The sequence below is a fragment of the Carettochelys insculpta genome, chromosome 8 (assembly GCF_033958435.1).
Source record: "Carettochelys insculpta isolate YL-2023 chromosome 8, ASM3395843v1, whole genome shotgun sequence".
Classification (NCBI taxonomy): Eukaryota; Metazoa; Chordata; order Testudines; family Carettochelyidae; genus Carettochelys; species Carettochelys insculpta.
In genome coordinates this window covers 37163320-37178217 of record NC_134144.1, presented here as the reverse complement: position 1 = coordinate 37178217, position 14898 = coordinate 37163320, and the positions used below count along the sequence as shown (strand labels likewise).

General features: G+C 44.6%; 1 protein-coding gene across 4 annotated transcripts in view; it reads left to right on the top strand.

Annotated features, from left to right (window-relative positions):
• Positions 1-14898, top strand: part of UBR3 (ubiquitin protein ligase E3 component n-recognin 3) — a 189465-nt gene that overhangs the window by 61200 nt on the left and 113367 nt on the right. For all 4 annotated transcript variants that reach the window (XM_075001016.1, XM_075001019.1, XM_075001018.1 and 1 more), the window contains exons 18-19: positions 1180-1319; positions 10220-10316. In XM_075001016.1, the coding sequence (XP_074857117.1) occupies positions 1180-1319; positions 10220-10316 (237 nt within the window). The remainder of the gene's footprint in view (positions 1-1179; positions 1320-10219; positions 10317-14898) is intronic.

Genomic DNA, 14898 nt, shown 5'->3' with positions numbered 1-14898 from the left:
AATGAGGTATTGAATGATTATGTGCACATCATGTTAGTTTTACAATTTTTCTTCCATTTTATTTTGATTTTTCTTTCTCTTACGTGCTTCTGCTTATATCTTCCCACTCATCCCCTGTGGCTGCATACACGATCTTGCTTTTAATATTTTCAGTTAAATCCACTAATTTTCTCCCTTCCTGAATTATCGTTCTACCATCAAGTGCTCTGCCCCGGCTTTCTCTGCACGTAGATTATAAGCCTCCCTTTCAGCAACTTGTATGCCACTCCTCAGCATGAAAAGATACTTCTATTAGTTCTTAAAGCCAGACTGATTTAACAAATGTTCTCATTTCTGTATTTGTCTTTCACCAGCCTTTACTCTTTGAGGTGGTCAGAGCCAAGTTTCTTTTCCCCACTCTCTTTTTCCTCCCTTTCTGCAAGAGCCAGCCCAGCTACCTGTTGACTCAACGCTGGTGGCTTACTGAAATGTTTAAAAATCCTATGGCTTGCCAAACAAAAGTGGTTAGTTCTTCTGATTAAACAAGAAATTAGTTGTTTCCCTGCAGGTTATCACAGTAAATCAGATATGGCCAACCCAGCTAACAGAGGTTTGTGAGCCCCAGTCATCTGATTACTTTGTTTGTGCTTAACCCTAATTCAGAACAAGGTGTGTTACCATTGGGCTACAAGCCTGTAATTTTTTTGCTAACAAAAAAAAAAAAAAGTGCAGTGAGTGCATACATATGTATGCATAATCTCCAGTGAGTGAAGTTTGTTCGACGTTTTCACTCAAGACTTACTCTCTGAGGATACTAATTGAGAGAAGAGATTTTTGGAAAAATTTTAAACAATCCTATCCACCATATGTGTTTGGTAGCAGTACATGATCAATGTCATGTTTAGGAACTTTTTCGATGGTTTACATTTGGTATATGATCCTTGAATAAGCAAATACCAGTTTGAGCAATAATACAAGTAGTGAACAGAATTAAAATTGTACCCAAAAAGAGTTATGTTACTGTACAAATTTAATTTCACTGGAACTGCTGTAGCATGTAGACCTCTTGTGGTGAAATTAAAGCATTGCAGAAGTTTTGCATCTGTTAAAACATCAGACAAAAGTAAATAGTGATGTCCTTTGTTTCTGTTGTTAAGTAGTCCTTGATAGTCATTGTTTTTCTTAACATAAAGATCACATTCCAGAAAATCCCAACCCGAAAAGTGGCATTGTTCCAGGAAGTCTAAGCTTTGAATCAATGTTGTCAGCAGTTGCTGATTTTAAAGCTCCTGTGTTTGAACCTGGGGGTTCTATGCAGCAAGGAATGTATACACCTAAAGGTATAATAATTCACTGGTTTTACTTTCTAAGCAAGTTACATAGAGTGGAGGTGCTTTTACATGGTAAAAATGACTTATTTATCCTTTCAGTTTCTGTTGACTTTTTCTTTATTTTCTCACATAGTAAGCACTGATGGGCGATAAAATCAATTAAGATGTAAAATGAGATTTTGCTTCTTGTCCAAACATAAGCCCCAAATAGGTGAGCATTAGCCATGTGTAAGGCTACATTTTTGTCACGGGTATTTTTATCAAAAGCCATGGACAGGACATGGGTAATAAACAATAAATCATTGATTTACTGAGGAGCCTAAGCTCTGCTGGCTAAAGGTGAAGCTGGAACTGGTGAGGGCCTCAATTATTGGAACCAGAGATCTGAGTGATGGGTCCATAGTCTTAGCCATGTGCCACCACAAGTCAGCGCAGAAGCCAAAACCAGAAGAATCATGCTAAATTGCAATAAGCGATCAACATACTTTGATTCGCACACCAAAAAATGTTGGCGTCTCCTCAGTGAAGACTTAATAGACGTGTACTGTGGGTGGGTTTTGTTAACTTTGGTAAACTGTGATCTACTGTATTGGCTGGAGAACTGTAGAGTATCTCATAAGACTGCTCATTTATTTTGGCAGCTGTAATGTATACAATTCATTATCCTTCCACTTTTGCTTATTGAAATTTCCAGATTTACAACTGAAAAATCTGCAGTGACTGCAGTAGTGAGTAGGATAGCCTACAGAGCTTCTGTTGTAATGTTAACTGAAAATGACCAACAGATGCAAGTGGGACCTGCAACACAGAACTGGGAATTAGGAGACAAGGATTCTATTCCCAGTTCTACCACACGCCTGCTGAGCAATGTTGGGTAAATCTCATGTCACTGCCTCAGTTTCCCTATCTGTAAAATGGAGAAATGACACTGACCTCCTCTGTGAAGTGCTTTGAGGGCTACTGATGAGCTATGTAACAGCTCTCTCTCCATTTGAAAATTAGATAGAACAGTAAATGAAGACTCCAGGGTAGTGTACTGAATTCTCACCTTTTTGTTGCATTGATGTGCTGGTAGCCCTGTGCTCAGTTATATGTTCATATTTAAAGCTAAAGTTAAAGCTGTGGTGCTTTTTAATGTTCATAAATAACAAACCATGTCAGAATCCCCTCCCTCATATGTAAAAATTTTTTTTTTAAAACAGGACTTAACTATCAGAGGAAATTGGAAAAGGTAGAAATTTATTCTTCAAATCTAAATAGGCAAGACACTGGATTTTGAAGGCTAAATTTAGGTATTTTCATAATGTATTTTTTTTAAAAAGGGATGAATATAGTCTTGTTGTTACTTAACTTAGCTTTATTGCCAAGCCATCCAAGAATTTGTCTTCCTAGGAAATGGCGTGCATTAGATCTGTCCAGACTTCCTGATTTATTTTGTTCCAGAGCATGAAGATTCCTTTTACGGCCTATTCTGCACAATGTAGACTACCTGGCCTCTGACACAGTGGTCTGATCTGAGAATACTAGTCTGAGAAGGGGGACGGAGAGGTATACCATTTCTCAGAGTATTGTTGTAGTCTGTGTGATCTCTGGACGTGGGGGGAAAAAGTTGTTCTTTGAGTAGTGTCCCTTCTCTGGGTATAGGTGCATACACTCTGGGTGTCAGTGTGTTCTTGCACCTGCACTCAGAGATTCTTCCATAGTCGTGGTTTCCCATGCTACACATGCACAGAAGCACCTCCTTGTGCTCTCTGGCGTGCGTGCAGTGCAGGCTTCTCAGTTCATTCTCTACCATCCTTGTCTGCAGACAGAGCCTTGCTACTCTGCAAAAGAGTTCCAAGAATAGTTAGTTCGTTAACCCTTACCCTAGGCCATGTTTTGTATCCTGTTCTATGCTGTTATAGTTTTTAAAAAAAAAAAAAAAAAAAAAAAAAAAAGCCAAAACACACCCATGTAATAAACAAAAACCCCCCTGTAAGTTCTTAGTTAGTAGAGTTAGTGCACTGTGCCACCGCTATGCTGGGTTCTCCAGGATTCAGACAGTGCGCCACCTGCAAGGACACCTTGCCCATCTCAGATGGCCATGCATCTTGCATTAGGTGCTTTGGAGGAGTCTTGCATTCGTTGTTCCTGCGTGACAGCAAGAGCCCATAAGGACCTGGTTAACAAGCTTAAGACTTTCCTGTATGAGAAGTCCTTACAGCCATGGGCCCCAGACGAGCCAGCAGCTAAGACTGTGGCCTAGGGTGAGGACTCCATGCATCCCCCAGTCTCCAAAGGGTGTCTCGTTGCTGTACCGGATCCCTCTCCTGCCCATTCCTGGCTTCTGGAGCCATCTGTCCAGGCGGCCAAAAGGGAGAACCACTCCAGGCTTCACAGCGCTGGTCCCACCAGCACTGACTAAACTGGCACATTCCATGCTGAAACGCAGGCACGCGGCATAAACTTCATTAGCAACAGCTTCGGCACTAGCAAGCCCGCCGTTGGCCAAGGCGAAGTGGACCACTCCAATTCCTGTGCCTCCCACTGCGCCCACCAGAAAATGGCAACAGTGGTCCTTGTGGCACAAACTGATGCAGCACTGGAGTACCCAGTCGGCACAGTCTTCTGTGTTGGAATCATGCCTACCCTTACTATGACCATCCACAGCACGGTTTCCTCTATCAGTGTGCCACAGCACTGAGGAGCCATTTTCTCAGGGGCAAGGGGCCCCCCCTCTACACCCATCTTCCTCATCACTGGATGATGCGTTGCTTTCTATGTTGCCCCCTTCCACCAGTGAAGCCCAGTCTTTCCAGGACCTTTTCCACTCTGTGGCCAGTCCTTTGACAATGACTATCAGCAGTCCCAGTGAAACAGTGTAGACTACTATGTACGATACAGCCCCCGCCTTCCTCGAGGGTGGCATTGCCTAAGGATGAGGCCATCGTTGACCTGGCGATGACTATGTGGCAAACCCCAGCATCCATCACCCCCACCAGCAAATGGGCTGACAAGAAATATTTTGTTGCACCCAAGGACACTGAGTTCTCGTTTACTAATCCATCTCCTAACTCCCTAGTAGTGGACACAGTTCGTAACAAAATGAAGTCCTTTTGAACCACACCTCAAGATAAAAAAACGGGACATTATGGACCGAAAAGTGTATTCCTCCAGCATCCTCCTCCTCTGCACCTCCAACTATACAGCCAACCTGGCAGATTACAACTTCTAGAACTATTCTAAACTGCAGGAACTTGTCCCAGCACTACTGGAACACCAGTGCCAGACACTGTCTAGCATCATTAAAGAGGGCCACACCATTACCAGCATGGCTGTGCAATCAGCCATGGATATAGCCAACATGGTGGCACCCGTCACTGCTTTGGTGCTGGTCATGCCCCATACCTCCTGTCTTATCCCCTTGGGGGTGCTTCAACATAAAGTCAAAGACCTCTCATTCTACAGCTAGCATCTTTTTGCCAGTAAAACTGATTATGACCTTCATTTTAATGAAGGACTCCAGAATGACTCTGTGCACTTCAGGGATGTACGTACTCCTGGCTAAATGGGCTTGGTACTCCCCATGCCAGTGCTCTTGGGACCAGTACCAACAGTTGCAGTAGCAACCCCGATTCCAGCTACAATAATGGAGATACAGACTGCAGTGCTGTCATTCAGGCAGGGGACATCAGAGCCAACAGCCCTTGGCATCCCATTCTCAATCCTCAAAACAGCAGTTTTGAGGCTGTGGTCAAGGGTCTGATCCATTGCTTCCAAGAGGGCACCACACAACTGTTCTGTCACTGTGTCCACCCCTTTCTGCATCAGTGGGAGGCCAGCATCACAGACAGACAGGTCTTAGAACTAGTGGTGAAAGGATACTCCATCTCCTTCACCTCTACAACCCCTCCCCATCCTCTACCCCATCCCTCTTCAGGGACCCTTCTCATGAGAATCTCCTCAACCAAGAGGTCTAACACCTCCTTAGTTTGGGGGTGGTCGAGCTTGTCCCCCAGGCATTCCAGGGCAGGGGGTTCCATTCCACCTACTTCCTCGCTCAGAAGAAGCGTGGGGAATGGCGACTGACGGTGGACTTCACGCGACTCATCAAGTATGTCCTTTTCAGACATCTCAGCATGGTGACTCTTGCTAACATTATCCCAGCCCTGGACAAGAACGATTGGCTCTCAGCCCTCCACCTGCAAGATGCATATTTCCATATCACCATCCATCCAGCTCACAGACTTTTCCTCTGTTTCACTGCCAATATCGGGTCATCCCATTCTGCCTTTCCACAGCACCACAAGTATTTTCCAAAACTTTGGCGGTTGTGGCCTCTCATGTTCGGCGTCCAGGAGTCGTCATATTCCCTTCCCTGGACGACTGCCTCGTAAAGGGACTTTCGCCTCCCAGAATGCGACACATGGTGCACCTCACCACATGCCTCCTACTCATTCTGGGCTTCCATATCAAATAGATGAAGTCTACGATGCATCCTACTCAGGCTCTGGAATTCGTAGTAGCACACAGACACTGTCACAGCAGTGTTACGCAGCCCAATCAAAGATTTCCTACCAGTACAGTACACGCTTGCCTAGTATTACTGGGCCATATGGCTGCCACCACTCACGTGGTCAAGCTAACCAGGGTTCACATGCGCTGCCTTCAGACATGACTGGCCCTTTCCAAGTTGGTGGCTATCCCTCCATGGATTCTCGCTTCTCTTCAATGGTAGATGTGTCCAGGCAATGTCCTTACCAGTATGCTGCCGTCAGTCACTCTTACCATAGACACCTCTCTCCTTGGCTGGGGAGCGCATCTTGGTCACCACACGGTACAGGGCAGGTGGTTGTTCACCAAACACATGTTCCACATCAATCTGTTGGAACTTTCGAGCAGTTCAGTATGCCTGCAAACATTTCCAGCGACTCCTGCACAGCAAATTGGCCAATATTCTTGCCAACAGCATCACCTGCATGTATTACATAAACTGCCAAAGGGGAGTTCATTCACCCTCTCTCAAGGCTGTGGCCACAGTGCATTTGAGACCAGATCAAATCTCTAGCTGTGTATCTCCACCAAGAACTCAGTGTTACAGCCGATGCCCTCAGTTGCATGTTCCCAGACCATTGCGAATGGGAAATCAGTACAGTGGCCCTCACCAAGCATTTCAGCTGTGGGGTTACCTGCGCATAGATCTGTTTGCTACCAGAAACAACAGAATTTTGTGTTGTTAGTGATAAAGGGACTCTTGGCAAAAAATAGTTGTAGCCTAATCAGACATCGTTGTCATCCATTGGTGTTAATAGAGCAAGCTGTGCCCATTTAACTAGGGTCAAATTTAGACTTTGATGTTTCTGTAGTCACCAAAATGAAAGTCTGAAATAAACAGTATTTTAAACAGCAGAGTCATCCATGACTTGTTGGTCTACTCTATGCATAGAATAAACTTGTGTATTCTCCAATAGTATGTGAAGATTAATAGATGTACTCAGCATGTGCGTGGAGGGAACACTTGTATTCTTATTTTATACTAGAACATCAAAAACAATTTTCGCCAGTCAAAATTTTGAGAAATTCTCCAGTGTGTTAAAATCTGTTGCATTGCACCTGTTGGTGGAGCTAGAATTCTAAGCATTTGATTTCTCCCTGTTGTGTTACATAATCGTTGACTGCTGCTTTCACATAGCTATGTGAAAATGGTAATTGCTTAAAATCTTATATCAAGTGAATAAGGGTTTAGACTAAGTCCTGGGTTTAGATAGATATCTTTTTAAAAAAAGAGATTTATGGTGATACTTTTAAAAATCTGACTTTCTATGAAAGGATGAGCTTTGTTCATTTACGCTGCTCTTTAGACTTACTCTTCTTCTAGCAGCTCCTCTGCAAAGTAATTCCTGCTCTGGCTTTTAAGATACCAAGCTGAAAAGAGAAGAGTAATGTTTAGGAATGTGATGGGTTTGGTACCATGTAATACTAGTCTTCCCCAGAAATAAGGCGAGAGCTGTAAATGTTACTTGCAAAACTGTCTAAATGCAAAACGATTGATCATAAATGTAGAAACAAGTGAATTGTTGACTGGACTGAATCAAGTAAGAATCATATACCTCAAACTTATGAGTATATTAATCACAATACTTTGTAACTAATGGCCGTCTACATGGGACACTAGTAAACATTTTTTGGCAGTGTGCAAATCACAGTAATTGCGTTCACATGCGTACGTTTTATGTCAATGCCCATTGTTGTGTACACACATCCACAGCTTGCCGTGCACAGTGCATGGGACGTTCCCACAGGATATTCCATGTTCCTTCACTTTGCTGCTCAACAGTCTGAAATGCTAGAGTTTTTCTCACTGTGCATTGTGGGATACATAGTGGAACCCAGGCTAGTTGAAATTATTTAATCCCTGCCCATGCTTCATCTTCCCGAATACTTTCCTTATAGGTGGACAAGCACCATTTTCAAATTATTGTCCACCTGCTTGGATCCAGCAGTGCTCCATGTTGCTATGCTGGCACTTTGAACAGACAAAGGCTGCTGGTGTTGTATATTGGTGTTTTAAAGCATCTTGAATTTGGCATGGAACTTGGCTTGGTGCATCATCAAAGAGGTGGTTGTAGCAGCTTCTCCAGTCACAGGAGAAATAATTCGCTGGTGGTGGAATCTGGACATGGACAAAGAAGACCATGACAACAGGCTAACTGATAGTAGAGGACTGGTTTCTTGAGCAGCTTTACAGCATGCAGCACTGTTTCTGTGCTCTTGGAAACAAGCAGGGATAGGCAGGAAAGGATTGTTCTGCAAACCTGGGTTGACCAGTAAACAATTTCAGGATGGGGAAGGAAGCCTTACTGGGTATGTGTTCTGAGCTAACTCCAGAACTACACTGGCAGCCCAACCACATGCCTTGCTCATGCCCCTGAGTAGATGGGGCATAATTGGTGTCTGTAAGGTGACCACCATTCTAGCACATTGGTTTGGCATGGAGAGAGCACCTGCTGTTGTGATGGTATGTAATGCCAGGGAAAAGATATGATTGCACTGGTTATTGATGGCTTTGTACACATGGAATTCCCAAGCTGATTGGGCCAGTTGATGGAAGTCACATGCTTATTTGTTTCTTCCCTCCCAAGCAGGCCTCAGGATTCATAAACAGAGAAGGGTATTTTGCCCTGGTGCTCCAAGGGGTTGTCAACCACCATGGCAAACTTATAGACAGAAGTATGGGTGTCTTCAGTGGGTCCCTGAAGCCAGGATCTTTTGGAGCTCAGCTCTGTTTGTCAGTGGACTTGTCCATGGGCATGATATTTATATTAAAGAGGTGGAGATTAATCTTTTCTCTGAGATGCAGCTTTTCCTCTGCTTCCCTGGTTAATGAAGCCATTCACAGCGGAGTGTGCATATGGCTGTTTGTAGGGGAGAGGGCCATGTTTGTGTAACAAGTTGAAAGTGGCAGAAAACTGTCCTAAAGATTATAGCAGCATATTGAAATTTGCACCTTATTTGTCAGTGTAAAAGAGTGCCTCAGTCCTGGGTGGGAAGTTGAAGTGCTGAGACTTGCTTAGTGGTGCAGCAGTCATCAAGCTCTCCAATGCAAAATACAGACAGCTGGGGCAATATCATCAGGGATGTATACTGCATGTAACTTGAGTCTTTTGTGCAGCTGTATGTCTAGCTGTTAACCCGTGGAGAGGGGACAGCCTGGATGTTTTATGCAGCTCAGTATTTTTTATGGGCAGTGGAAGTACAGTGCTATGACTTTCTTTTCTCTCTTGTACCTTGTTTCTTTTTTCCATCAGTTTTGTAAAACCCTATGAATTAGTGCAACCTTAATAATTTCCTTTAAAAAAGAACTGCTGACTTCTTATAAATTAAATTTTAAAGGTTTTAATTGGTAAACCATCTATAATGTAACGACAGAAATGAGCCTTCAATTGAAACAAAGGTGGAGCTTTATTATGAGACGAAAGCATCTTTTGTTTGTTACCTCTTATTTTGCTGGCTGGCTGTATTTATCAAATTCTGCTTTTTCCCAGAAGAGATCAAAATATCATGAATACGGAAAAAATGGTGATGTGAACTGCAATGAAAGAAACACTGTGGTTATTCGTGGCTTAAACATAATGTTTGAGTGATGCTTTATAAATCTAGTTTTTCTTTTATTGACAGTTGTGACAACGTCATATTTTTTTGTATAACGTAAGGTATTACACAAAAAGAATTGAAATTCCACAAGCTATTAAAGTTAGAGTGGCTATGTATACACTAGCCAAAAACTTCAAAATGGCCATGCAAATGGCCATTTCGAAGTTTACTAATGAAGTGCTAAAATACATTTTCAGCGCCTCATTAGCTTGCGGGCGGCCGCGGCACTTCGAAATTGACGTGGCTCGCTGCCGTGCTGCTCGTCCAGACGGGGCTCCTTTTTGAAAGGACCCCGCCTGCTTCGAAGTCCCCTTATTCCCAAGCAGGCGGGGTCCTTTCAAAAAGGAGCCCTGTCTGGATGAGCTGCGTCAATTTCGAAGTGCCGCGGCCGCCCGCAAGCTAACGAAGCACTGAATATGCATTTCAGCGCTTCATTAGTAAACTTCGAAATGGCCATTTTCATGGCCATTTCGAAGTTTTTGGCTAGTGTAGACATGGCCAGTGAAAGAGATCCATTGTCTAAAATATTCTTACTTTTTAATTTTTATTGTTTAACTGAGTGAAAATATCTCTTATAGTGAAGAATTGCACTGATGTATGAAAAAGTAAGAAACTAATCAACATTGTTGATGAAGGCAAATTAGAAACGTAAAGACCTACGTAAAGTACATGTACCTCCCATGAAGCTAATTAACAAAACAATCTGGAGTAATTTATAGTGTTTAGAAATTAATGTTAACTCATGCTTGCCCTTTTTTTTTTTTTTATTTAAACAGCTGATATCTGGGATAAAGAATTTGACCCAGTCATGGTAATTCTTCGTACAGTTTACCGTAGAGATGTGCAGTCTGCAATGGACAGATATACAGCATTGTAAGTTGATAATACTCAACACTATAAGAACAGAATACTATATATTGTATAGGGTCTTTATTTAATGGGTTTCCATGGGACAGAATTTGACTTGCTACGAATAATTATAAATCAACAGTGTTGGGATTTTTGTGTATTTAAGCTTCCATTTTCCTGGAAATCAAGTTATTCCCAAGTTCCATGCCTGCTTGAGGCTTGCCATTTGGGGGTGCAGCTCCCTCTATTTTCTGTCATGCCCCCAGCTGCACCTATGAAGAAGATTCAAGTATTCCATCCGCAGCCAGAGGTTGCAGTTGATGAACAGTCAGATAACCAAGCTGTTTTACATTCATGTCATATAAATAAAAAATAATTATGGTTCAGACACTTAACATTGATAGGCACTGAACTTCAAAGACAAAGGTGCTTGTGTAAATGTTGAAAATGGCAGGCACACTGTGTAAAATACCTTATTTAAAAGAAAGTCAGCTGTACCTGGCGGCGCATTGAAGGATCTTACAATGAATGCATCTGGTGTGTATAAGCAAGCTCTGTAGCCAGTCTATGTCTGGTAGATAGGAATGTGACTAGTGTGATGGTTTTTTTTGGTGGGGGGGAGTACAAAGGAGACTAAAAAGGAACTAACAAAGTTATGTACCCTGTGATCTTTTCTTATATGTTGTCTTTATCACTGATTTGTCTTTTCTGCTTAGATATACAAGATCTTTGGGGTAAAAATGGCTCCTTCACATCTGTCTGTACAGTGTTTAGCACAAAGTGGTACTTACTCTAACTGGGGTACATGAGGCCTCTGCCATTACAAATATGAATGATAAATGGACATAACACAAGCGACTCTGTTATTATTGTGTCCCATTAATTACCATCCTTCCATCAACTTTCTGTGATGCCTGTTATTTCAGTATGGTCATTTTAATACCAGGTATTCAAGATAGCCATGGGAGGCTTGCTGTCTGCACAACAGAACTTACATCTGTATAACTACGTTGCTCAGGGCTGTGGAAAATCCACTCCTGAGCAATGCAGTAATATCAACCTTAGACCTTAGCCCTGCTGTGCTGCCAGCTGGGTCTGGGAGTGACCCAAGTTCAGCACCAATGTTCCCTCTAATTTTTTCCATCAATGGGTGGACTAAATTTTGTTATGTGCACCAAGGCTTGTGCAGAAGTGCACAACCAGTAGAAACACATGCTGGCAGCTGTGGGAGCTCTGTTGATCAGCTGGGAGGAACCTGAATGTTTCCTGAGTGGCTGCCCAGGCACTCAGTTTACAGGGAAGTCTGGTAAGTGCTGTCTGTCCAGAGCCCACACGCCTTCCCCGGCCCTGAGCCCTGCTTCCCGAATGCAGACGCCACACTCCCTCCCAGAGCTCTCATCCCCTTTGCACCCTAATTCCCTGCCTCAGGCTCCTCTCAGAGTCCCCTTCCACATTTTGAACCCCTCAGCCCCAGCCCAGAGCCAGCACCCCTGCCACCCTGCACTCCCTGCCCATCCTGGTGAAAGCAAGTTGAAGGTAGGAGAGTATGAGTGATGGAAGGAGGGTGGGGATGGATTGACCAAGAGCAAGTGTTCTAGGTTTGTGTGAATATACCATTGGCAACCCTAGTCATGCCCTTCTCCACCCACTTCCTTAGTGGGCTTCGTGTTTAAACTGCTCCTCTTGTGAATTTTGACAGGATTTTGTTCTAGACCTCCAGTTCTTCTTAGTGGGCCTTTTCTCTCACTCCGTTTCACCTTTTAAATATTTGGTATGAGAACGCTTTGAGTTGGCAGTGTGATTCCCAGCTCGAGACACATTCATGCTAGCTCACTGAGTTGGTGTGCTAAAAATAGAGTAGAGATGCAACTGCTTGAGTGACAGAGTGGCTAGTCACGTCGAGTATTTGCCCTGACTTCTCTTGCTCTGATATGCAGCTGTATGCCCTTTTTAGCCTGAATTGTTCTCCACCATGACTGCTGTGTTGTCAGGTGTGCCTGTCACACAGGTGTGAGACTGTCTCAGTAGAAAATTTGAGCCATGCTTTCATGTATGACCTTGAAAACTGCAACGCATTTCACTGAGGCTTCCCCAGATATCTGATGTCTACATGCAGGCACACGGAGAATGCTGCTCCTGGCTTTCTCTTTCAAACAAAGTCACATGACTCCATCAACTAATTAAATTCTGCAACAACAGAGAGAGAAAGTAGCAAAGGGAAAAAAATGACAAGGTGTAAGCACTGGAGAGATGATATGGTTTCTGGGAAGAAACTGAAAGATGTAGGGAGGATGTTCTATAGCAGCAACAGGCAACCAAGATTAGTGAGTGGGCTGCATGAGCAATCTCTGGCTTCCACTTGCACCCTCCTCTGTCTCATCCCTCATGCCCCTCTTCTGCACTGGGGCACTGAAGCCCTGCACTTACTACTCCTTCCCCTCTCTCCCAAAGCCTTTGGAGCATCCTGAATCCACTGATTCATGCACTGTGCCTGTTCCTCCCTCTACCTCCCAGAGTGGGGTTGGCAACCTGCGGCTCTGGCACTGCATACAGCTATTCAAAGAAGTCATTTGAGATGGCAGATGCTGACTCCTCTGCAGCTCCCTGCCCTGCCGCTGCTAAAACAATAGAACTAAATTAAGTTGCTTTAATGGACAGCAGGGTGGCAGGAGGCATGCAGCCATTAAACCAACTGAAGATAGTTCTGTTGTTTCAGTGGCGGCAGGGCAGGGAACCAGCATCTGGAGCTGCAATGACTCCATTTGGGTCCTGTGAGAAAGTGGTCTGGCCCCAGGGGGTGGGGCATTAGAAGTGGCAGTTCTATGTCCTCCCTCCCCCACCCACTTGTGTCTTCCATGGCACAGGCCAGCTCCGGCCATCTTGCTCCCTCCGCCTGGCTGCGGCAGGTCAGCAGTGGGGAGGCGTGCCAGATAAGGCAGCAGATCCGTCTGCTGGGAGGGGAAAGTGGAAGGGGCACAAGCAGATGGAGAGGGGATTGGCAGCCCTGGTCTTTCACAGGGGACTCCCATGCAGCCGCCGCTGGCCCCTCTACCTGCCTCTGCCATGGGCGACAAGTGCCCCCTGGGCAAGGCCCATCTGCGGAGATTCCAGGAGTACATGGTGGCCTGACTGCAGGGGAAGCACTTGCACAAATCTGCTCCCTCCAATTCCCAGCTGTGCTGAATGCCTGAGCCCCAACCTGTGGAGCTCAGCTAAATTTGGCAGTCATTACAGCTGGGCAGCACCACCCACCTCCTAGGGCTGGCTCAGGGTAGCTCAGGCGTCCTCTGCTGACACCATTCCTGCTGTCCGGCTCCTTGGAGGACTGACCTACCTGCTGCAGCCAAATAAGGGCATGCTGGTCCCCTCCCCAGCCTGGCTCCTTGCCCCACCATGGCAAGTTTTCAGCTAACTTACCTCTTCCTTTTGACCTTGAGGAAACTCTGTGTCCCCTGGGGGACACGAGCTGAGCCTCTCTGCCCCCTCTGCCTGTGCCATCTGCCTCTACCTCCCCTGGGGATAGGGACTAAGCTCCTCTATCCCCCTCTTGCCATCTGCTATGGCCTCTGTTCAGTGTCTGGGATGAGGGCTGAGCCCTCTTGCTTTCCATTTCTGTCCTGTCTTGCTACCTCACTGGTCACTACCATCATCCTTCAGTCAGGCATCCTAATTCCAGCAAGGAGTTTGGGGGTCCTTCTTCCCCAGGGCTGCCCAGTTCCCCCACCTCTGCTATTATGCCACCCCCACTTCTGCACACCAGGGCTCTCCCACCTGTCACCAGCCACAGCTAAATGGTAAAGCTCTGCACCTTAATTTATTTATTAATGAAGCTGTTGTAAGTAGGACTATTAGTGACTTCAAAAAAGTATCACTGGTACTTGGCCCACACATAGAGGTCAAAAGGTCAAATTTTGGCTCTCTGCCTCAGAAAGGTTGTTGACTCTTGTTAAGGACTGTCTCATATTCACATGCACTGGGGCTCTTGCAGTATTGATTTTGTAACCAAATTTGGAAAAAATGGCTCTTCTCACTATTTTGGTTGCAGATCTTGTCCCAGAGGTTGAACAGGGAGGAAGTGGGAGGAGCGGGGATGGAGGACAAATCATGGTGCTCCAAAAGTGCTAGGAGGGAGGAACAGGAGGTGCAGGGCTCCTGTGCCCCAGTGCGCAACAGGCGCATGGAGGTGTGGGGAAGACAGGGTGCACGGCCGGCAGGTGGATTTCCAGTCATTCCAGCTGCAGGTTGCCCAGCATTGTAAGGAATATGGTAAGGAATAAATTATTTTAACAAGATGTTAAATATACACTGTGTATTAAATCATTATACAAAATAGTCGTACGTTTCCTTTTGTCTAGGTTTTTAAAAAAAATATTCTGATGTATCATTGTGTCTTTAGATGTGTATGTATTTGACTCAAGCATCAAGACTCACAATTTTGTGAGGAATAACTGGGTCAGAGGAGTTGGCCCATACACTAGCGTATCCTGAATAATTGATGTTTATGCAATATTTAACAGATATAATTTGTGCAATATGGAAACATTGTTTCTTCTTGGAGTGATCATTCACATGCATTCCAATGTGGGTGTGTGCGCGCATGCCCAGT